General features: G+C 60.1%; 3 protein-coding genes across 13 annotated transcripts in view; 2 read left to right on the top strand and 1 right to left on the bottom strand.

Annotated features, from left to right (window-relative positions):
* LMTK2 (lemur tyrosine kinase 2) overlaps positions 1-6,641 on the top strand; it is a 75,086-nt gene extending 68,445 nt beyond the window's left edge. For all 4 annotated transcript variants that reach the window (XM_070780201.1, XM_070780200.1, XM_070780203.1 and 1 more), the window contains exons 12-14: positions 1,804-1,936; positions 2,145-2,384; positions 3,168-6,641. In XM_070780201.1, the coding sequence (XP_070636302.1) occupies positions 1,804-1,936; positions 2,145-2,384; positions 3,168-3,196 (402 nt within the window). In that variant the 3' untranslated portion in view covers positions 3,197-6,641. The remainder of the gene's footprint in view (positions 1-1,803; positions 1,937-2,144; positions 2,385-3,167) is intronic.
* Positions 6,642-7,570: 929 nt separating this feature from the next.
* Positions 7,571-11,705, top strand: BHLHA15 (basic helix-loop-helix family member a15). The gene is made up of 2 exons (XM_019988064.2): positions 7,571-8,038; positions 8,703-11,705. The coding sequence occupies exon 2, from the start codon at positions 8,760-8,762 to the stop codon at positions 9,321-9,323; it is 564 nt and encodes a 187-aa protein (XP_019843623.1). The 5' UTR covers positions 7,571-8,038; positions 8,703-8,759; the 3' UTR covers positions 9,324-11,705.
* Positions 11,706-11,796: 91 nt separating this feature from the next.
* The window catches only part of TECPR1 (tectonin beta-propeller repeat containing 1), a 28,420-nt gene continuing 17,334 nt past the window's right edge, over positions 11,797-22,882 (bottom strand). For 2 of the 8 annotated variants that reach the window (XM_070780204.1, XM_070780205.1), the window contains exons 12-25: positions 22,470-22,625; positions 21,886-22,035; positions 21,640-21,797; positions 20,736-20,863; positions 19,822-19,924; positions 17,143-17,239; positions 16,989-17,068; positions 16,343-16,399; positions 15,774-15,954; positions 15,352-15,487; positions 14,506-14,598; positions 13,721-13,827; positions 13,442-13,561; positions 11,797-13,279 (exon numbers count right to left, since the gene is read on the bottom strand). In XM_070780204.1, the coding sequence (XP_070636305.1) occupies positions 13,136-13,279; positions 13,442-13,561; positions 13,721-13,827; positions 14,506-14,598; positions 15,352-15,487; positions 15,774-15,954; positions 16,343-16,399; positions 16,989-17,068; positions 17,143-17,239; positions 19,822-19,924; positions 20,736-20,863; positions 21,640-21,797; positions 21,886-22,035; positions 22,470-22,625 (1,710 nt within the window). In that variant the 3' untranslated portion in view covers positions 11,797-13,135. Of the gene's footprint in view, positions 13,280-13,441; positions 13,562-13,720; positions 13,828-14,505; positions 14,628-15,351; positions 15,488-15,773; positions 15,955-16,342; positions 16,400-16,988; positions 17,069-17,142; positions 17,240-19,821; positions 19,925-20,735; positions 20,864-21,639; positions 21,798-21,885; positions 22,036-22,469; positions 22,626-22,882 lie in introns of those variants that run through there. The other 6 variants (XR_011564130.1, XM_070780206.1, XR_011564129.1 and 3 more) reach the window with 6 other exon arrangements.

Below are 22,882 nucleotides of genomic sequence, written 5' to 3'. Positions count from 1 at the left end.
TAAGTTTATAGAGCTTTCTGAACTCGTAGTTTTGTGTCTTTCAGCAGGTTTCAGAAGTTTCCAGGCATTATTTCTTACATACACACATATATTTTATGTATATATATATATATATATATATATATATACATATTTTTTTTTTTATACCACACTCTGTCTCTGGGACTCCAATGTTATACCTTTTGGTCTCTATTATATAGGGGCTTCCCTGATGGCTCAGTGGTAAAGAACCCACCTGCCAATGCAGGAAATGTGGGTTTGATCCCTGGTTTGGGAAGATCCCCTGGAGGAGGAAATTGTAACCCACTCCAGTATTCTTGCCTGGGAAACCCCATGGACAGAGGAGCTTGGCAGGCTACAGGCCATGGGGTCGCAAAAGAGTTGGACACGACTTAGTGACCAAACAACTAGTCTGTAGGCCCTGAGGCGCCATCCCCTCTCCCCTCCAGTCTCTGCTCTCGCTGCTGTTCAGGTTGGATCATTTCTGAGGATCACATGCACACATCATGTCCTCTCTCACCTCCATCCTGCTGTTGAGTCCAGCTAGTGATCCCAGGGACGGGGGAGCCTGGTGGGCTGCCGTCTATGGGGTCGCACAGAGTCGGACACGACTGAAGCGACTTAGCAGCAGCAGCAGCAGCAGTGAAGTTTTAAATTTTGATGATTGTATTTTTCTATTCCAAAATGTGCATTCCGTTATTTTTATACTCTTCTTTTTGCTGAGACGTTCCCGTTACTTCCGGAGTGTTCTCCCTTACTGTATGGGGCGCATTTATAACAGTCTTCTTCAGGTGATCCTAGCATCTAAGGATGACTTGGCACTGGCATCTGGCGGTTGTCCTTTCTCCTGTAAATCCAGGTTTTCCTTATTCTCTGTTTGCTCAGTGACTCTAGATTGTACCTTGTATTTTTTCATTATCTGATTCTTTGTCTTGTTTATAGACTCTGTGGAGCATGTAGATGTTTTCATCTTAGAAGGCATTAACCCAGTCGGGTTCAAGTCTCAAGTTCCACACAGCCTCCCTGGGTCTGGGGTCCCCTTTGATAGCCTTTGCTGTGCTGTGTGAGCCTGTCCTGGGCGTGTGCCGCCCCTTGGCCAGACTGGGCCTCGGCAGTGGTCCCCCCGCAGTTCCACCACCAAAGCCTGGTGAGCTGCTTGGGGTCAGGCCTGCCCTGCGCAGCCGGGCTGAGACCCCTGCTCCCCGTGGAGCCCCTGGGCCGTCCCGCATCTTGGGCCTCCTCTCTTTGGTCCTCCTGCCAGAGGGCTGCGGTGTGGGTTACTACACTGCCCTGTGTGGCTGCGAGACCGGAGGACAGGGGGAAAAGGCAGTGGGGGTGGGGGTTCCCCTGCCCTCTGCCCCACGCCCGCTCCTCCAGCTTTAGATGAAGCTCAGCGCCCTTTGGATCACAGGCCCCGGGGTAGCTGGCGGTGGGAGCAAGAGAATGGGGGAAAGAGAAAAATCTGAAATTTCCTCTCCTCTTTTGTAATCATCAGAAGACCCCCTTCTGCATCTGGAGCCAGAACCCAAGTGTCGGGGGTGGGGTGGGTGGGCAGGCTGTGTGCACAGCTGGCTTGGTGTCCTCACTCCAGTGTCCTCCCCGTCCTGCCCACTGTCCTCCTCCTCCTCAGCCTCCTGGAGCCACTTGATGTGTCTGCGGGGGTTCCAGGCCCATCCATGGGAGGGAAGGGGTGTGGACTCGCCCGTCTGCCCCAGGGTGGGAGGCACGGGTCACAGCTGCTCAGCCCGCCCCCAAGAGCAGGTGTGGGCCGTGGGCTGACGGGACTTGTGTTGGGCTTTTCAGGAAACCCCAACCAAAGAGCTGGGCCACGGCGGGGGAGCTGCACGCAGCCCCGAGCGGAGCAGCCCCGCGCCAGCAGCGGGCTCCCCGCACCTGAGCCGGGGCCTGAACTCCGAGAGCTCCACCGATGAAGAAGGTACTGCACTCAGGGGCAGGCTCAGAAGGCAGTGAAAGATCCATGGGGTGTGAACTGTTCTTGATGATGACCCCACATACCGCTTTCAGGGACCCCCCTGACCTGGGCGGGGGGCAAGCCTGCGCGTGTGCACAGGGTGGTCTGTGGGCCCCGCCCTGTGCTCTGCTCCTCGGTGAGGAGAGGAGGGTGAGTCCTGGCTTACTTCCAGGTGGAGGCTTCGAGTGGGACGACGACTTCTCCCCAGACCCTTTCCTGTCAAGGACGACGAGTCACCTCCTCAGCTCCAAGCCGGCCCTTCAGACCTCCAAGTACTTTTCCCCGCCGCCGCCCCGCAGCGCGGAGCCCAGCTGGCCGCACGCAGCCCCCTACTCCAGGTTCTCCATCACCCCTGCCAGCATCGCCAGCTTCTCGCTCACGCACCTCACGGACTCGGACATGGAGCAGGGAGGTGAGGAGGCCGAGGTGCTGGGGCGGGGGCGCGGCTGAGGGGCTGTCCCGGCGTCCCGGAGAGCGTCATGCAGATCCCTCTGAAGGGCTCACAGCCCGGTGCTCTGGGGCCTGTTCTCCGCTTCCTACTGTCTCCGCCCCGCTGGGCTGGGGGACCAGGGCTGCTCCCCGCTTTCTTCTCCCTTTTCCCTTCTTGCTGTCAGCTCCTGTCTCCCCTCCCCGGTACCCCCCCAAGGGAAGGGCTCTGAAGAACACTTGGCCATGATGTTGGCCTTGAGCCCAAATCCACTGGGGCCCTGCCCCGGGAATGTTGATTTTACCTGGTCTTTGCATGACACCAGGAGGCCTGGGGCGGGGCAGGGGGCATGGGCGGGGCCCTTGGGGTGGTCGCTGGGCATATGGAGCCTTTTTTCCCCCACAGCTAGATCGGAAGATACCGGTTAGTAGGTACACTTTCTGATGTGGCATCTGCAGATCAAACAATAACTCTGAAACATAAAGACCGCTTGTTTGTCCCCGGCCTCGCTGTGCTGATTAGATAGCGGCCGTCACCCCCGCTCTGCCGGGGCAGATGTGCGGCCCGAGCTTTGACACGGAGCCGCGTGTGAGTGCGCACACGTGTCAGCCGGAGTGCCTGCAGGTGCCGCAGGCGGCCAGGCAGGTGGCTGAGGGCCACCCTTCTGGCTTCAGTTCCTCTTTCTACAGTGAAGATCAGACACCGTCCATGCTATTTTTACCTTTGATGATCCGTTTTAAAACCCAGCTTTGCTTGCTCTCCTTCTAGGAAGCAGCGAAGACGGAGAGAAAGACTAGGCGATGCCTAGGCCCCGCGGACCCAGGCTGTTCCAGCAGCGGTGTCCCGGGCCGGGACGAGGCCGTGGGCGCCTGGCCAGTTCTCCTGTACCGGCTGCCGCCCAGGCCTCCCCTGCCCACCGAAAGGGCTGGCATGGGGGCTGTGGGCTCCAGGTGGCTTCCGGTTCCCACGTGGAGTGTCCTCCGCATACACACCTGTGTGTCCCGTTCGTGTGCAGGGCCCCGCGGACCACAAGGGGAATTGGCACCAGTGAGCCATATTTATTGTTTTTAAAGAAATCACTAATTGCTTTCTGTAATTGCACTGTGGATAAATGTCCTAAGAGTCCCTGATACTGTACAGAATCTTAAATTATTCAAGGAAAATAAGGCAGGTCAAGCTGGTGCTACCCACTAGTTTGATTTTTTTTTTCTTCTGTTTTAGTTTGTTTGCTCTGCATGGTACTTGTAAAGCTTAAGTATTTTGAGTGTTATGTTGTCTTTAGAAATTGTTGGAATTGTACATATGGTACTCTTTCGTAAATGATAAATGATTCCGAATGTTAGTATTTTATGTTCTTATAGGAAATATTTTTGATGAGTCGAAAAAGACTGCTCTGTTTCATTGATTGAATGAAACACATCTCTGTCTGTTCTCTGTGAGGTGGTCTGTCCCTGTTGTAGATGAGGCTTCTCCGAGGAGCTGAAGGGCCTTGCAGCCCCTCTGTGTGATTCTCCCACTCGCCCCTCCCCCGACTTTCAGAAAACCCTCTTGGTACAAATCAACGGGTGGTTCCCAGAGCCGGTTGCAGTTGGCACGTCCAGCCCCCTCCCAGCTGGGGCCCGAGTCCCCTGTGCTGGGTTTAAGCAGCACAGGTGGCAGTGGCCTGGGGCCCCTGTGGTCACGCCTGCCTTCAGGCGCAAAGAAGCTGCTCCGCGAAGGGCTCTGGGAGCCAAGGCCTGTCTGGGCTCCTCCTGTCTGTGCACTCGAGGTGTTGAGATGCTCACAGCCCCCAGAGCCAGTCCGGATCACGTCTCGCCCGGGTGAGGCTGGTGTCTGGAACCATGGGTACTCACTACACCCCTTGACTGTGAGGGGGGACACGGACACCGGGGAGTCGCCACAGGCAGCCCGTCCTCCCTGTCGGGGCCTGGGGCGGCCCGAGTGGCCGTCACCCTGGGCTCACCTGCACTGACCCCTCCCTTCTGTGTTAAGCCCCCAGTTCTCCCCTTGCTATGAGAGGACCGAGCCCGTCCAGTGCAGTGTCGTGGTGTTGGCTGGAGCCCGGCGTCCATGGTGGAAAGCGGCCCTCACCCTGCAGTCCCTGAGTTCTGCTTTGCCCACAGCGGTGCAGCCGGTGCGGAGGGAGGCTGGCATGTGGACGGGGAGCCCCGGAGCATGGGTCCTGCATGCCGGCCGCTCCCCCGGGGTCTCCCGTGCTGACGTGCTTCCCTGGTGTTAGCAGGACGCCGGGCCAACCCTCCAGGCCTCAGGCTGATGCAGGTGTGTTCGCTGGCGAGAGTTTCCGTAATACATCGTGACCTTCGTTATCAAGTCGGGCTTGCTCCCTTTTTACACTAGCAATAACTTTCCAGAGCAGGCCAACTCCAGGTGGCGGGAGCGCCCCTCCCCTCCCCCGTGTGAGCCCGGCACACTGCCAAGCTGGACCCGGGGACACGTGTGTCGAAAAGACGGCTAACAGGGCATTAGGAGGTAATTTTGCCAAAACTGTTGTAACTCTCAATTTCTTGCTATGGAGACTTCCTGTGTGTTCTGAGTTTTTACATCTACAAATCTTGGTTGAAAGAAAAATGAGATGCAATTACACTAGTTTCGTGGTTTGTTTTTTTTTTTAAATCATAGGTTTAAGGAGTTCAGCTCTAATGACTAAAATCAAGCAGATCCATAGTATATATAGTCTTATACAGTCAGCCCAGGGTAAATTTATTGATTCTCTGGGGCTGTACATTTTTCACTACGATTAAGGAGATTTTAACAACATAATTCCCATTTTAATTTAAGGTCTGTATCACTCATAAATTGCCAAAAACATTTTATACAAGGGGGTGGGTGCGGGGGTTGGAATAGTAGGTCTTAGTGTGGTGTTGCATGGTTGGGAAGATTTTATATTTATAATCACGTGAATTAACATGTTCTTTTGAAAAATCTCAAGCAATACACAGGAAATGATGTACAGGAAATTATGTAGATTAAAAATTTCAGCCCATTTTTGAGATGTCAGCACATGCTTTGTTGTTTGATTCAGTTTCGTTTTACTCAATTGGTTACCAGTAGTGGGTTTCTAAACCACTCCTGTTCTCAGTTACGCAGTGAAATAACATCGGTGGAATTCTCTAGATGATGTCGGTGAGGTTCATCATACCTGGTTCACAGCGGTATTTCCTGGCCTCCTTTGGGATCTGTCGTTCTTTGGGAGAGTTCACGTATCTTAAATCCCACGATAATCTATCCTTCACCTCCTCCCTAGCTAGGTGTTAACTTGTGTTACCCAGCGACTCAGTCACAAGCCAGAAAGAGAAGGGTAGGAAAAGTGCTCCCCCCAGATCCTCCTGAAACTTGGGCTGTACTGGGTGAGAAGCCATTCATCTTAAGGCTGAAGAAGCTCCAGGAAGCTGAATGGAGAACAGAACCCATCTGTTCTATTTTTAAATGTGCAGGCGATTGTTTCTATGGAAATGGATTTATCTCAGAAAAGTCTTTTTCTCTGTCTTGCTGCCATAAAACGCCTTTCAAAACCTCTTCCTTTTATCACCACCTCCCATGGGGTGTCTGTGGGGTTAATGACTTACTGCATGTTTGTCCTGAGGGCCCCGGGGCAAGGGAGGCAGCTCCGGGTTTTCTGAAAGTTCCACGAGTGAACCAAGTATGAGGCTGCAGATGGGGGCTTCGTCACCAGGGGCTTCAGAGCATTAGCCTTCTGAGAAGTAGCCTTAAGGCACGAGTGGGTGTAGGCAGTTACTTCCGATTTAAAACCTCAGAAACACTGTTCCTAAGTGGCAAGGGTGTGGGGGCGGGTTTGGCTCAAGTTTTGGCTCTCAAAAAGGAAAGCTGTCTTTAGTTACATAAGTGAGTTCTCAAAAGATGTGTTGACAGTATTGAATCACCAACAACCTGTTACGTGAATGGCTGGAACACGGTTAAGTTCAGGTTGGCACAGGCACAGACGGATGGCAGTCACAGACCGCTGTGAGTAGCCACTGCCTCATCCCAGCTGCCAACGCCCCGCAGGGCTGTCCCACCTCCGAGGTTTCACTGTTGTGTTTAGACTCGGTTGTAAGAGGTTCACGGCAATATAACAAGTTAATGAACTTTGAGTTTAAATTGTGTACATTTTTAAATTGTAAGATTTTTACTGTATATTGATGCATAGTGTGATTCAAATAAATTGCTTGTAATTTAAAAACTATTTAATATTCAAAATAAATATAGTTATATATTTATAAACTCTGTCGCTGCACTGATTCTGTGTTCCACTGTGTGAGGCCCGAGGTGGGTGGCCTGGCCCTGCCCCAGAGGATGCTGGGAGCCTGAAGCCCTGGGTCCCTTGCTGCCCTAGTCCCTAGAGATGGGATGCCCTCTGCTGTGCCATACCTAAACCCAGCCCCTTCCACCCTCCCGAGAGCAAGGATTTGTATAGTCACCGGGGGGCTGGTGGGTAGTGTTTGCATTGCTATAAAGTGTGTCTGTAATTCAAGGTGTTTGCACTTACGGATGAACTTCAGAAGCATTTTAATTTCGGAGATCCAGCCTCTATGGAGCTCTAATAAGCCCAGCGGCTAATCAGCTCAAAACCAGCCTTTCTGTGCCCTGAGTGGCCCCTCCTTAATGTCCTGGTCCCAGCTGCCACCAGCCGGGAAGTCAGCCTCCTTGTACCAAAACAGGGGTCTGGCCCCCTGTTGGTTCAGGTTACACCAACTGCGGAGTGGCCCTGGGCAGGTAGATGGAAGAGACCTGTGAACCCCCATTTGGAGAGCCCAAGGCGGGCAGCAATGGACCCTGTCCCCGAGGTGCGGAGACAGCGCCGACCCTGGGCCTGCAGGGCCCGAGTCCGGGAGGGGGTGGTAGCCCATGGTGTGTGCCACCGTGGGGTACCACCTGCCCTCCGGCTGCCTCCCTTCAGCCCCCAGGAACCCCTGAGCAGTTGCTGCCGTTAACACCGTTTAGTGCTGCCAAAGGTGAAGAAGCTGAGGCCAAGGGCGATTAAGCAGAGAAGGTAGGTGGCAGCCAGTTTTGAGCTCAAGCGGCCGCGCCCCGGAGACCTCCGAAGGAAAACCGCTGATCAGTTGTTGCCCGGTGATCCGCCCACCGGCGGCGGAGCAGGTGCCTCCGGCAGCCTCCGCCCCCTCGCACCTGGGCCGGCGCCGCGGGCTTGGCGGGCGGGCCCGCAGCCCGGGGTGCCGCAGGGGTCCTTCCAAAACGTGGGGTGAGGGTGCGGGGGCGTCCGGGCTGCTGTTCTATCAGGGTGGCGGCCGCGGCCAGTTGGGGACCCTAGCATTACTGCCAAACGGCTGCTCCACGAGTTTGACTTTGGCTCACAATCCCACGGCCGGGTGCTCCCCCTCCGGACCGGCGGGCTCGCGGCGAGGCCTCGGTGCTCCCATCCGACCCGCGGGCCGGGCTGCGGGGGCCAAAGCTCCTCCGGGCCCGGCCGGACCACCGGTTCCCCGCCCGCAGGTGCGCCCCCGCCCCCGCAGCCGGGCGGGACGCACGGACTCCGGCCCCGCCCCGCGCCCGCCCCGCGGGCTCATTTACATGCGGCCGCCGCCCCGCCCGGGTCGCCTAAAGCGACGTGTCCTTGTCCCCCGTGGGCAGCCCCAGCGCCTGCGGCCGCGGATCCCCAGGTAACGGGGGGTGGGGGTGCGGGTGGGGCGGCGGGGAGAGGACCCTGGGGCAGGACCCGGGGTGGCAACTGGAGGGGAAAACCTGGGTCGGGGGTTCGGGTCTGCAGCTCCCCCACCCCCCGGGGCCGCGGCCGTCCATCCCCGTGGTGGGCCTGGGGACTGCTGCGAGCTCTGGCCACCTCTGACCTCCTGACAGCCGCCTCAGGTCCACAGCCATTCTGGCACCAGTGTCCCTGTGTGTGTGACGTCTTGGGGGCAGGACGGCGAGCGTGGTGGGGCCGAGCTGCTGCCTGGCCATCCGGGCAAGCAGGAGGCAGCGTAGCCTCTGGCGGAGGGGCCGCACCTCTGGGTGGTCTCAGCAGAGTGTCAACAGGCCACCTAAGCTCAGTAGGCCCTCAGGCGGCAATGAGGGTCACGGGGCCAGAGAAAGGCCCAGGGGCAAAGCGTATCACCCACCAGATCAGGAAAACGCCTGAGGGGTCAACGTGAGGTCTAGCGGGGCCCGGGGGTGGGGGTGGGGTCATCTCAGCGCTGCGAGGTGAATGGGAAGGACTCAGGGGTCACTGTGCAATGAGTGGTCGGTCAGCTGCCACTGGGGACAGCTGCCCTGAATGTCCCCTGGCCTGCTGAGTGACTGCGGGGTGGCCTGTGTTCTGGATTTCAGCTCCAAAGGCCCGCTCCCTCTGAGAGCCACCACCTGCAGGACAACCAGTCTGGAGCCATGAAGACCAAGAGCCGGCCACCCCGGCGCCGGGCACCTCCACAAGACCCAGAAGCCACCCCAGGGGAGCGGACGCCCGACAGGCCACCGCCGGGCTCAGGAGGGCCGGACGCGACCAAGGCTCTGCGGAGCCGGACGGCGCGGGCGCAGGGGGCGCGGGCGGAGGGCGGGCGCCGGCGGCCAGGGCCGGGGGGCCGGCGGGAAAGCAGCGTCCAGCGGCGGCTGGAGAGCAACGAGCGGGAGCGACAGCGCATGCACAAGCTGAACAACGCCTTCCAGGCGCTGCGAGAGGTCATCCCACACGTGCGTGCTGATAAGAAGCTCTCCAAGATCGAGACCCTCACACTGGCCAAGAACTACATCAAGTCGCTGACCGCCACCATCCTGACCATGTCCAGCGGCCGCCTCCCTGGCCTGGACGGGCCGGGTCCCAAGCTCTACCAGCACTATCAGCAGCAGCAGCAGCAGGCTGCCGGGGGCACGCTTGTGGCCGCCGAGGCCCCGCCCGAGGGCCACCTGCAGAAGTACTCCACCCAGATCCACAGCTTCCGCGAGGGCTCCTAGCGCACTGCCGGGGCCTGGGCCCTCCGTGCCCCGGGCTTGGGGTCCCGGATGCTTAGCGCCTCCCTGGACCCGCGCCGGCCCCCCAGGACAAGGCCGGGTGAATCGTGGTCTGGTCCAGGCCGCCGCTCTGGACAGCTCGAGGCCCAAAGCTCCTCCAGGTCCCAGGACCTGCTTTTTCATCGAGTAGGCAGGAGCGGGCCGGCCTTGGTCACTGAATTCTCATCACTCCCACTCTCTCCCCAGGCGAGGGGAAATTCCATGTACAGGGTTGCTTGGGTAAGTTCCCCTGTTACTGCTGAGACCCGGGCCCAGGGAGGAGGTTTCCCCCGACCCACACCGCAGCCTCCACATTCTGGGTAAACTGAGGCGCAGAGCAAACACAGCGCAAGACCTAGAGGGGAGTAGGGCTGAGCGGAGGTGCTCAGAGCCTCCAGTTCAGCATCTGTCAGGTGGAAGCCCTTCAGATTTCTTCCTGCTGATTCTAAAGGGAGCTTGTCCAGCTAGAGGGCCGGGGGTCTCTGCTCCCTCCTCCCGGGTGGGGGCTCCTGACTGTGGAAAGTCTGCGGCCAGCGGCAGGGTGTTGAGGGCTCTGGAGACAGGACCGGGTGGGAGAGCAGAGACAGAGGCTGCTCAGGCCTGGTTTCCCTGGAGCGGTCGCGGGTCTACCCCTGCAGGTGGAGCGTCTGTCCCCCGCCTCCCTCAGGGTCCCCCCAGGTCTGCCGCTTGTTGTCGAATCTGTGGTCCTGTCCGTGGCAGACAGGGGTCTGGGCAGACGGTGGTCTGACAGACTTCAGGATGTTCCTGGGTCCTGGCTGCTCTCGGGGGCCCGTGTGGGGCCGCGGGGGCTCCCCTCCCCCACCGGGTGCTCCTCAAAGGTGGGCCTGGGTGGCCTGGCAGGTCTCCGCCGCCTCGGGCCACACTTCCTCCTGTGGCACTCCCACCCCGCCAGCCCTGACGGGCTGGGTGACTCTGCTCTCAGCCCTGGCAGCTCGTCTCCCCTGTCCAGTTGCCCAGGGCCAGCCTGGGGAGGGGACGGGGCGGCCCTCAGGCGGGCGCCCCAGCCACAGGGGCTACAGAAAGGCTGGAGCGGGCCTAGAGCCCCCGGGGGCCAGGCCCCTTGTGGGCACTGTGGGTAGGGGCTGAGCCCGGCCGGCGGGTGGTGGGGGATGGTGGTCACAGCCCAGGACCCCTCCCCGATGGACGGGATAAGCCTCCCAGCCCTGACTGTCTGGACCCCAGCCGCTTCATGTCCTGCCTGTCTCGGCATCAGCCCTGGCTGCATCAAGGGCAGCAGGTGGTGCCCCTGGAAACAGCCATTAGGGGCTTCAGTTCCAACTTTCCAGGTCATCCACCAGCCGGACACCCGCCCCCCGCCGGCCACCGCCAGGCCCCAGGGCCAGGCCCTCTGGAAGGCCCGCCCGGGGAGGCCTGGTCCAGTCCCAGCCCCTCGCCCCAGCCTACCTTCAGCACGGGTGAGGACGGACCCCAGGTGCACCTGGCTTGTCCCCCAGGGGAGGCCACTCAGGAAGGTCAGTGGTTGGGGTCCACCAGTGGGCGCTGACGTTGAGGGCGACTCCGAGCTGGGGACAGATGGGGCCCCTGTGCCCCTGCTGTGGGCGGCGGGGCCACCTGGAACACGGGACGGGAAGACACACAAGCCTGGAGGCTCTTTTCTGGCTGAGGAGGCCAAGTCAGGCTCAGCTGGTCCCTGAACTTGGTGAATGAGCCAAAGACTGAGCCAAAAGCACGGGGTGGGGGTGGCCCAGCAGAGGCTCCATGCAGGAGGTCATGCCTGGTGACCGGGGGTCTGTGGGTCACCACCTTGCAGGACAAGAGCCTTTGTGACTCTGTCTGTCTGTCCCAAACTGGCATCTGCTTCCCAGAGGGTCTCCAGGGCCCTGTCGTCTCCTCTGAGGCCAGAGTGCACCTGCCTGCCCTGTGCCCATGTCACGAAGGGGCCCGGAAGGTCCCGGTTCAGATTCGGACTGTTGAATATGGGGAGGGGGCTGGCTGAGCCTGCTGCCGGGTCTGCTCCGTTGACCCTCGACTTAGACTCCCAGCCCAGGCTGAACCTGTGAGGACGCCTGGCCTGGCCTTCCCAGGCTGTGTGTTTCCTGAAGTCGGAGACTCCCGCGTCCTGAGCCCGGGGCCGGCACCTGGGGCCACAGACCCGCAGGCAGACTAGACCTGCGTGAGCTCGGGGGCGCAGGGAATCCGGAACTGCGGCTTGCCTGTGGGGAAAACCTACCTGGAACTGCACGGCCAGTGCCCCCGCTGTAATTATGGTGGAAATGTTTCTTAAATGAGCCCAGTTTGCTTTCATGTTTCTTAATGGCCTCTTCAGATACTAATGAAACCAAAATAAAAGGTCCCATGGGGTGATTGGTGCTTTTGCCCCATGCTCGAGTGGGTGGGGAGCTGTTTTAATCATAGTGGTAGTATTAAAAAAAAAAAAACAAACATTATCATGTCCTTGACATTCTGGCATTAAGTTTTTATTGATAAAGCATCCAAGGAATCAAGATGGTTCAGTGATGCTGAGCTGGGGCGGAATGGGCGCCCTGGAGAACCAGCAATTCACAGCAGAGCAACAGGGCCACCGTAGAAGCAGCCGTAATGCCCACTTAGAGAGACTTGACAACTTGAGTGTAAACAGATAAGAGGGCGCCGACCCTTCACGAGCTTTCCCTGTGCTGCCCCCAACTCCCGCCTCCTGGGCCCACTTTGAGGCGACCCAGCAGTGGCCGCCAGCTGTCCTCCAGTGCCCCCTGGGGGCACCCAAGGGACACCTCCTCAGAGTCAGCTTCTGGGCAGCAAACACGAGGCAAACAGCGCACAGCTGAGCCCTCCCGGCGGGCCTCCCGGGGCGGCCAGCGGAGTCGGCTCATCAGGGTCTCAAAATGAGCAGAGATGAGACATGGGTTCGGACGAATCAAATCACCTGGTTGTGGGAGGCCGACTTGAGGCTTCAAGTGCACCGTTTTTCTGGTAAAAAGCAGCTGTACACTGGGAGTGGGGTCTCTTGTGGGTGGGGTGGGGGGATGCCTCCCTAGGACTGGGCTCAGGCCTGCCGTCTCCAGGCTCCTCTCGCGGGCCAGTGGTCTCTACCCACCCCACCCCCTGCAACAGGATCTGCCGTGAGAGGAGCCCCCCCGGCCCCCAACCACGCCTGGGAAAGGGTTGACTGAGGGCCGGGGATGCTGACCTTGCAACTGAACAGCAGGCCGGCGGTCCTCCGTCCACCCTGTGAAGACGACACCCTTCCCCAGCATTTATTTCCAACCCCTTCCTTAACTTAGGAAATGAAGTCCTATTTGCGAGCCCTGTTCTGAGAACTGACCAGGCCCAGGCAAAACCATCCTGAGCCCCGGTGCCGTTTTTCCTGGGGGAGGAGGAGAGTCCCGATGCCATCTGGGGCCATCCAGGGCCGAGGGGGCTCCCTGGGTCCTCTTCCCTGGGGCAGTGTTCCTGGAAGGCTCCAGGCTCCCACGGCGAAAGGCAGGAGGCAGAGGGGCAGGGGGCAGGCAGTTGAGGCCAAGGCAAGGGGGCCCCCCACCCCACGTTCTCCCCACGGCCGGGGACACGCAGCGTCCACAGAGCTTCACATTTCTGGGCCGTTTCAGAGCCTCTGAGACGGCCGTGACCTCAGGCCAAGTTCTCTGCATGGACTCTAGAGTCTGGGCCTGGTGACGCCACCCCCCAGATCCACGTTTCGGGGTGTTCTGCGTGAGCACGGCTCCGACAGAAGTTTCACATCAACGTTGGTCTTTGGCGCCCAGTGCCACGGCTGCTCCCAGTGAGGGGAGGCGGCCTCAGCAGCAGACGGGGCCGGGGGTCTGCCACGGGCCACTGGCCACGCTCGGGGGCTGCCCATTCTGCTTGCTGGCTGGCTTCTGGGATGAACTCCTGGGGGCCCTGGTGGCACTGGCCCGGATGGAGAGGTGATCCCAGCCCCCCTGGGAGAAGAGAACAGAGTCACCCAGGGCCACGAGGAGGTCAAAGGGCAGAGACCTTCCCTCCAGGTCGGACCCTTGAGGGGCTCTGCCCAGAGCCCACCCCCACCTGAACCCTGGGTGCCTGGAGACCCCAGCCAGCACAGCCGCCCGATGCCTGCTCACCCCGATGCCGTAATCCCAGCCCTGCCCCTTGGGCTCCAGGGACTGCACGCCCGTGCGGCGACACACGGTTCCGCGGCTCAGGCTGTGGCTCCCCTGGACTTTGTCAGCGATGACCCAGACCTGGAACAGAGACCTGCTGAAGCCCACTCCCTCCCCCTCCTCGCGGCACAGGGTCCATGGGGACAGCAGCAGGGGTAGGGGGACCAGAACGGGAACCAGACCCCCCCTAGTCCCCGCCCCCAGGGGGAGCATCCACCCTCCATCCCCGTCTCCCCAGACCTGGTCCAGGGGCCCCACAGACACATGGCGCACGTTGTTGGACACGTGCTCCCAGCTGTCGCCCTGCGGGTGGCTGGGCGTGACCCCCTGGCGGTACCACAGGTTCCCTAGGAGAGAAACGCAGTGGCGTGAGACCCCAAGCGTCCGGACCCCCCTGCAGGGTCTGCGAGGCCGGGAGGTCTGACCGAGAGACGGGCAGGCAGGGTCTCTCTCTCCATCGGCCTGTAGCCTGGGCCAGCCCTGCCCTCCCAGGCCTGCCTGTGCCCCGCTACATCACTCTCGTGCTGGGCCCAGCTGGCACCCTCGTCCTCTGTCCACGCATGAGAACCTGAGGACAAGGAGTTCTTTAAACGACACAGTGACTCGGGTTGGAATAAGAGCCTTGGGATCCAGCTCCTTGCTTTGCTCATGACAGGCCAGGAAAGGGCGCGGGCAGAGCCACTCGGAGGTGGCCTGGGTAAGGGGCAGGGATGGCCCAGGCCAGGCAGGTGACCTCCGAGTCCCAGGCCTGGGTAGCACCATCTAGAAGATGCTCCTGGGCCATGGCGCCGTGCTCTCTGCCTGAGGCGCAGGCAGACCTGAGCACCTGGGGAGGGGCTGGTGCTCCCCACCCTGCATGACTCCGGGGAGGGCCTGCAGGGAGGCCAAGCTCAGACTGGCAGCTCTCACGGGGCTCATGAAGGTCTCATGCTGGGGCTTTCGTGGGTAAGGGTCTGATCTCATCTCATTGGGGTGCTCAGGGAACCCCCTCCCCGGGTGACCCCTGGGAATCAGAAGCCACTTGCCATTTTCGTCCAAGGCGAACACCGAGGTGTGCCCCACGGACACCTGCTTCAACCTCTGTTTGGGAGGAGGTGGGATGTGGTACCAGCAGTCGCCTGCGGTGGGAGATGGGTTGGGATGGGACCTGGAAGCACCACACCTGTCACCCAGATGCTCCTGGCACACCTGGCCTCCTTTGCAGCTCGAGGGGTCGAGCGGGTGCAGCCAACCTCTGTCCCCAGACCGGGTGGACCACACCAGTGACAGGGCCTGGCGGGAGCTGACCTGGGTCCTGCTGTCCCTTCAATGCCCTGGTCTGCCCGGGGCCCTCCCGAGGCTGCGGCGGCTTCTGATGGGCTGCTAGCCCTAACAGGGACGGGAAGGTACCCAGCCAGGCATGCGGTGGAAATCCAGCCATAGGCTGCTGTGCGAACCCACTGCTCCAGGTGGAGGGCACGGATAAGCCAGTCACCACCCACCCAGCAATGCCTGTGCCGGACACTGTCCAGATGTCCAGCCAAGAACAAGCCTGCATGACCTTTGCTCCTGGAGAGCAGTCGAGGTCGACACTGTGGATGGGCCGGGGGGGCGCCCAGGCAGGTCCCCTGAGGGGCAGGAGGCCGAGGGTGGTGAAGGACAACCCCGTCACGGGGTGACCACCCCTGGGTCATCCCAGCAGAGGGGGTGTGGACTCTGGGGGTAGCCCAGGCTGGCCCCATGCCGGGTAAACGCTCGTTGATTAAACGGAGCCCCGTCCACTGGCTTCCTCTGGAAGCGGAAGTAGCCGTAGCCGCCCCTGGCGCTCGACCCAACATGGCGGCGGCGGCGGCGGCGGGCGCAGGGAGACCGCCTGAGGCGAGGGCTCTCACCGTTGGGCCTGGAGGGGGACACGGAGCTGCGGTAGAAGGCGGAGCCGTCCCTCGCCACGGCCCACACCTGGTAGCAGGTGCCGATGGAGACGGAGGTGAAGGGCTGGTCGGTGCCCACGTGCATCCAGCAGAAGCCCTGAGGCGAAGGAGGGATGCTCAGGGCTGCTCCGTCCTGCCTGTCGCCCGCCCGGTCCCAGGGCGGACGGCTCCTCACGCCAACCTCGACCTCAGCTCCAAGTGCCCGCTGGCCTTAGACCACCTCGGGCCACTTCCGGACTCAGGGACCCTCCTGGGCAGGCCCGGGGAGGCCAAAGCCCAGCCCTACCCCACGGCGGAGGTGTGTCTCGGTAAGAATCCGCTGGACCCCTGAAGCGGGGGCTGGCGGGCCGGGCAGATCCTGGTTTCCCCCACCGGGTGCCCACCTCGGGGTTGAGCTCGGACACACCCAGACGGCACAGCACGTCCCCCTTGTCACTGATGGCCCAGAGCGCGATGTTCAACCCGCTCCCGTGGGCGCCTGGGCTCTCGGGGATGATGGACACATCTCTGAGGGCCACGGAGGTCACCTCCAGCCAGGGCCCAGTGGTCACCAGCTTGCACTTTCTGAGCGACAGAGAGAGCAAAGCCCCTGTCACCCTGGTGGTGCTGGGAGCCCCAGGGCCACCTGCTCTGGACAGAAGGGGCAGCTAGACCCCTGACCCTGGGAGGACCCACCCTCCTGTGCTGTCTGCCCTGCCCTGGCACCACTCCAAGCCAGCCCCCCCCCAACCCCCCAGGATCCTGCAGGGCCCTGCCAATGACATTTCTCTTATTTGTTCTTGAAAACAAACTCTTCAGAAACAGCCCTGGGAGCCCGGGGGCACTTCCTGGGCTGACATTTATTTTGATCCTGTTTTCTCCTCCCCAGTTGTAAATTCCCCTTTTCTTCCACAGGGACTGAGGCCGAGCAGGGAGGGGCGTGGCCACACCCCCCAGTTACCTGCCTTCTCACCTGGCCCAGCACCTTCTCCTGACGAAATCCTTCATGGTTTTGTACTTGTGGTACGAGCTGCAAGAGGAAGAAGCTGAAGTCAGCACCATTCTGTGGAATTTTCTAGAAAGCAACGCTGCACACTCATTCCTTCTCCCGGGGCCTCAGTGTGAGCTAAGCAGGGGCAGCAGGTAATAGGACACCATCCTCCTGCTTCAGGGGCCTCCAGCCCCACCCAGGCCTCCCTCGGGAGGGGGTCTCCCTGGGGTCAGGGTCTCCCTGGGGCTGGGACCTCACTGAGGCCACGACGTGGCAGCTACCTGGAGGTGGGTGGTGGTTTCTAGCTAAGGGGCCTCTGAGCCCTCCCCATCCCAGGCCTCATATCACTCTTCTGGGAGCCGTCAAGTTCAGGGCTTGAGGTCAAAGGGAAGGCTCAGATCAGGATAAACCTCCTCCCCGCTGGACTTCATCTGCTCAGAAGCCTCAGCTCAGGCTCTGGCTCGGTCTTTCTCGGCTCCGTCCTCCATCTGAACGCGACTCGTGTATCGTGAAGGGCCTGCGCCACTGGGCAGGGTGGAGGGGCTTCGCCCGACTTCGCCAGGCCTGACACTCGGGGCCCCAGCCCCCCTGAGGGCCCCTGCCCACAGAGAGAGAGAGAGATGCTCACGCAGGGAAGTCACTGGCATACTGCCACCCCTCTGGGTCCGTGCCGCCAGGGACGCTGAAATCCACGAACCAGTCAGAAACCTGGAGGAACAGGCAGGTCGGTGTGGGCAGACCCCCTACTGCAACCTCTGCCCCACCCGCAGCCCGGAGCTCACCCAGGTCCACTGCAGGGACGGGGGCTTCGTGCTGGCCTTGGTGCACTCCTGCAGGCCCGTGGCGTCACTCCACATGTACCGGTCGGTGGGCAGACCCCTGCACAGGACACCAGGGGTGAGGTGATGCCAGAGAGAGGGGAACACAGCACCGCTACCGCCCGCCGCCCAGGTGCCTGCATCTCCTGTGGGGAGGGGTGGGGCGGGCAGAAACAGAAGTAGCTCCAGACACCAGACAGCCAGCCCACCAGCCTGGGGCCTGTGGACCCCACCCCCCTTCTCTTGCGTCGTGTGTGGTTGCATCCTGTGGGCGTGACCTTATTTGGAAAGGGGGTCTCTCCAGAAGGCCTGGCTGAGATGAGACAGTTGCTGAGTGGGCTCTACTCCACTATGACAGCATCCTTACGAAAGAGGAGACTTGGACCCAAGCTTCCCAAATTAGGAAGCTGATGTGAAGACCAGGAGAAGGCCATGTAATGACTAAGTGATGCCGCCACCAGCCAAGGGAGCGCCTGAGGCCCCTGGAGCCAGGAGGGAGACTGGAACAGATCCTCTCCACAGCCCTCATGGGGAAGAGACCTGCTGACACCTGACTCAGACTCCGAGGCCTCTGGAACCTAGAGGATGGACGTCTGCTGTTTAAGCTATTAGCCCGTGGGGTTCTGTTACAGCAACACTGCCTGACTGACACTCCCAGCACTCACAGGCCTGATGGTCTCCCCAGGTGGCTCTGACCCTGGGGAGCCCAAGGTGCGAGTGAGCAAGAAGGGCAGAGGCAGGCAGATCAGCATCTGTGTGGACCCTACACACAGCTGAGGCAGAGGTTTCCAGAACACATGCAGGCATTGCGTATAAGCTGCCTTAGAAGAGCTCAAACCCTGATATCCTGAGATGAACAGAGAGACACAAATATTTACATGTGAGGAAACCCTTTAAACTGTCCATATGAAAGGTCACAAACGGTCCAGCCATCCACGACTGAGGAGAGGTTAGATAAGCCTGTCCACCCTCTGGGATTGAGTCAGGAAGCTGTCACCCACCATCTCTACGTGCCTGACTGTCCCCCTTGCCGCCCCCACTACCAGCAAATGCAGGCATACAGGGACAAGTAGAAGAACACTGCAAGTGGCTGCTATCTGGTTAGTGGGATTAGAGTTTTTATTCTTCATGTTACTTCGTATTTCTTTTCATCAATTTGAAAAAACAAGGAAATTTAAAAAGTTTGTGCCAGTTATCCTAGTATCAAAAATACGAACCATATAAAAATATAAAAATACCATTTTTAAGATATCAAGACCCTCATCTCGTAGAAAATCACAAAATGTTATTAAAAAGAAATTACTTTTTTCTCCTTTATAGCTGGAAAACAAGTCATGTCTAAACAACAATATAGAGGAATGACATTAATTCCTTTAAATATAACAGGAAGCTTTTTCAGAATACATTAGCTAAAATGCATAGATTAAAAAAAAAAAAAGAAATTAAAAGATCTACATAGGACTTCCTTGGTGGTCCAGTGGTTAAGAATCCTCCTGCCAATGCGGAGGACAGGGCTTTGATCCCTGCTGTGGGAAGATTCCGCATGCCATGGGGCAGCTGAATCCACTTAACCACAACTAATTTACTAGAACAACTCACAGAACTCAGGAAAGCTCTCTACTTAGGAGAGAACGCTCGTAGTTTTATTATACCAGGACCAGAGGAAAGAAGAAACCCACAGGGCAAAGTCTTCCCGGGAGGCTCCCCAACGCTGAACTTAGATAAGACTGCTCTGGCCGCTGGAACTCAACGCAACGGCTTTAAGGGCTGAGAAATACCACAACTTGTTTACTTTCTAAAACAAGCAAAAGAACGTGTCCCAGTAAGAGTGTGAGAAACATGTTTCTATGCTGAGAGAGCAGGAACTAAGAAGAGGCATGCGATCTAGCTTTTCTAGAGTGTCTCCACTTCTGTCCCAGACACAGTGCCACTGACTCTCTTGTCCCAAAGCCTCATGTCTGGAGAGTTAAAATAATTTTTGGTGGAGGCTACACTGTCCTCAGTAGCTTCCATTAAGCAGAACTTATTTAAAAAGTCAAAGAGCACCAGATGGGATGGGGAGGGGGTGGCCATGTTCTGTCTCTTGACCCTGGTAGTGATTATGTTGGGGTTTGATTTCTGATAAGTCAATAATACACAGGCTTCCCAGATGGCACTGGTGGTAAAGAACCCGCCTGCCAGTGCACGAGTAGGAGGTGTGAGTTCAGTGCCTGGGTCAGGAAGATCCTCTGGAGGAGGGCACGGCAACCTACTCCAGTATTCTTGCCTGGAGAATCCCATGGACAGAGGCGCCTGGCGGGCCACAGTCCATGGGGTTGCAGAGTCGGACACGACTGAAGCGACTTAGCACGGTGAAGCACGTACATGGTGATAGATGTGGCCGTGTCTATGTATGTCTACATGTACTTCGATAGACACATCTCACCGCATGTATGTATATGCACATTTTATGAGCTTGATATATGTTATGCTCTCCATAACTGAGTTTTTAAAATATGTGTTATACTTAAAGATTCATGGAAAAATCCTGCAGCCAGTCAGATCCAGTTAGTTCCACGCTGGGGGCCGGACACCAGCTCTCCCACTGCTCGGGACGCGGCTGTCCGACTGGGCCCTGCTTCCGCAGGCGCCCACGTAGCCTACCTGCTGGTGTAGCCTGTGACGGGGTTCCAGCGCTGGTTCTCATAGATGTGGACGAACTTCACGTCCCACTGTGTGAAGACGTTGCTGGTGCTGCTGGCCAGGCCTGGGGGGAGAGGAGGTGGTCACACCTAAGCCACACCGGCTGCCCTCCCGGCCAGGTGAGAGTAGGCAAGCGGGCAGCCCGGGAGGGCTTGGTGGGCTGGCTGGCTGGGGTTTCTCTCTTCCTGGGGGCAGGAGAACCTGCCACTCTTCTGCCGCAGCCTCCCAGCCTCTTCCCCCTTCTATCTCACTTACCTGGCACCCGGCAGGTGTGAGGGCCCCCCCAATGCCTTACTAACAGAGGTGCCTTGGACCCCTCACGTGACCCCCACAAACCCCATGTTCTCATCTGTAAGACGGAGACAGAGGGAATTCCTGCCTCACAAGCAGGGATGCCATTAAGCCCGTGTAGACGTGTGTTCCAGCGGTCTCAGTGGACCACAGTTCCAAAGGGCTAGCCACCCTCACTGTGGGGCGTGTGGGCCAGGGCGTGAAGTGTCCCGTTTCAGGCTTTGCTTCTGCCTCCGTTTATCCCTGCCTCTGGCACACAGGGAGCCCACGGGGGTTCAGCAAGCTGTCACCCCCTAAGGCACAGCCCCCACTAGAGAGGGACTGGAATTAAGCCTGGGAATCAAGAGACCATGGTTCCGGCAGCTGTCCTCCTGAAACCTGCACGGTCTCCAGCTCAGCCATGGGTGCCCAGGAAGGCTCGTTGGAGGCCAGGCCTTTGTGGGCTCGCGCCGTGTGCTTTGGCCCCGGGACGTGGAGGTTGGCAGAGGTGAAGGTCACCCATCAGCCAAGCGTCAGCACGTGGGCAGAGAAGCCAGCCAGGGATTAGAGCGGGGTGGGCCTGGGGGAGCGGGGCCCGCCTTCACCTTGGAAGCAGCCTCCGCCGTAGCCGCCTGTGTAGACCCAGGCCGTGTGGTCGTAGCCGATGCCCCACACCACGCCCCGGCTGTTGGCTTCCACCACCCGCAGGTGGCCGCCTATCTGCCGCCAGAACCTGCAGCGTGAGGAGAGGGGGACATGTCCAGCAGGCCTCTCCATCCTCGTCCCCTCCCTCCGAGGCCCGCCACGGCTCCCGTTTGACTCAGCTTTGGTCTCCAGTGACGGACGCAACTGAGAACGAGGGAACCTGCTCGGCTTCTCCAGGGGGATTAACCAGCTAAGGGGGCCCAGAGCGGGAGCAGGAGCCGGTCAGGCCTGCGGTGGGCAGGGCCTTCAGGAGTCCCTGTCCGTGGAGCTGTGTGGGTAACGGGGACGGTTGTGGGGAGCTGAGGTCGGCACCCTGAGTTCCCACGCCCCGGGTCGGGGCGGGTCATGGCAGAGCAAAGTGAGCCACCGCATGGGCCGGCATGGTCTCCCAGATGTGGGGGGTGTGGCCACCCAGGTCGCCTCCTGAGAGCGGAGGCCCTGCACTGTCAGCAGGGGGGCTCGTCTGGGCCCCAGGCACACAGGGCCACCAGGAACGGACAAGCAGAGGGCGAGCGGACATGCCCTCTCCCTCCTGTGTGGGGCCCCGGCCTCACCCATGTGCCCCCAGTCCTCGTGTGCTCTGGGTGACGGGGGGCAGCGGCAGGACCGGAGCCCTGTGTCCCAGGACTCTGCTCACACTGTCCCCCTCGGGGGGGGGCCACACCTGCCTCACCCCCAAGCCCTGCCATGTTCTTGATGCCCCCTTGGGGTCCTCGCACAGGCCGGGCCGGTGGGAACCCACATCTGGGGTCAGGCCAGGCCCCAGCCCTCAGCCCCCAGCCCAGTCGGGTGCAGCCCACCCACATCTGGTCGCAGGGCAGCCGGCGCTCAGGGCCCTCGAGGTCCGGACTGGGCTCGCTCACAAAGATGTCCCCCTTGCAGGTGACGGACCAGATGGCCTGTGGGGAGGGGCGGCCGTGCATCCTCCGGCTCTCACAGCAGGACAGGTTGAGCAGGGTGAGCTGGCGAGGGGGCAGGCGGGTCAGCGAGACCGGGCTGGCCCCAAGATGGCGGCCCCTGCCCCCGCCCAAGGGACCCCCGCCCGCTCACCCAGTCGCTCATGTCCTGCTCGGTGGCAGCGGCCAGGCGCACGGGCCACCTCTGCCGCGTTCTCTCGGGGGTGTACAGGGCGAAGGAGTGCTTGGCCTCACTGAACACGGGGACCAGCGCTGTCACCTCGTTGAGGAACACGTGGATGTACTGCATGCAGAGCGGGGGTCAGCGGGACCCTGGGTGGAGCCCGGCGCCGTGGGGGAACAGGGACAGAGGGCCTTGGGGGCCCCAGAACGGTGGGGCTCTGTGCGCAGTGGGAGGCATGGCCACTGTGGGGGCTCGCTCCTGAGCAGAAACCTGAGTGACCTTTTTGATGTTTAGGACTGGATTGATTTGGTTCAAACCCCAGCCCTGGTGGGAGTTTGACTCTGCCTCCAGAACCTGCTCCCTCCTCTGGAACTGGAGGGCCGGCACATTATGCCCCCACTGCCCAGGATGCGGCCACCAGCTCCCTTCCCTGGAAGACCCCTCCCCTACACACGGCACCACCCCCCCCGCACCTCCCCCTCCCCTAGATACCCCACCCCATTCTCCCCTAGACACCCCCCACCTCCCCAGCCCCTCCACAACACCCCCACCACCTTCTTCTCCTCATGGACCACGTAGTAGATGAAGAGGATGCTGTCCTGAGCCCCGTCATGGCCCGTGAGCTGCTCCAGGGCCACGTGGACATCCATCCACTTGTGGGGTTTCCAGTCACACCACCACTGCAGGGCCCCGGTCTTCACCCACACAGACTAGGGCAGAGCCGGGAGCACAGGGGTACGGAGTCACAGGCCGGCCCCGGGAGCCCCAACACTCCAGCCCTGCACCCAGCACCCCAGGGCCACCCTGCTCCCTTCGTTGCCTCAGGGGGCGCTGGCCCCCCCCCACTTCACCCTAAGAACAGAAGTGACACCATCAGACACCCGCCCGGAGCCAGGCCCCCAGCCAGCAGGTTCTGTGAGTCTGGGGGTCAGCACCCCACTACCCTCTGCACAGGGTGGGGAAACTG

Source organism: Bos indicus, chromosome 25, assembly GCF_029378745.1.
Source record: "Bos indicus isolate NIAB-ARS_2022 breed Sahiwal x Tharparkar chromosome 25, NIAB-ARS_B.indTharparkar_mat_pri_1.0, whole genome shotgun sequence".
Classification (NCBI taxonomy): Eukaryota; Metazoa; Chordata; class Mammalia; order Artiodactyla; family Bovidae; genus Bos; species Bos indicus.
Note: the sequence above shows the minus strand (reverse complement) of the source record. Positions and strands in the feature narration are given on the sequence as shown.

What these genes read in the sequence shown, in the direction of transcription:
- BHLHA15 (XM_019988064.2), top strand. Translation starts at nt 8,760, where the DNA reads ATGAAGACCAAGAGCCGGCCACCCCGGCGCCGGGCACCTCCACAAGAC.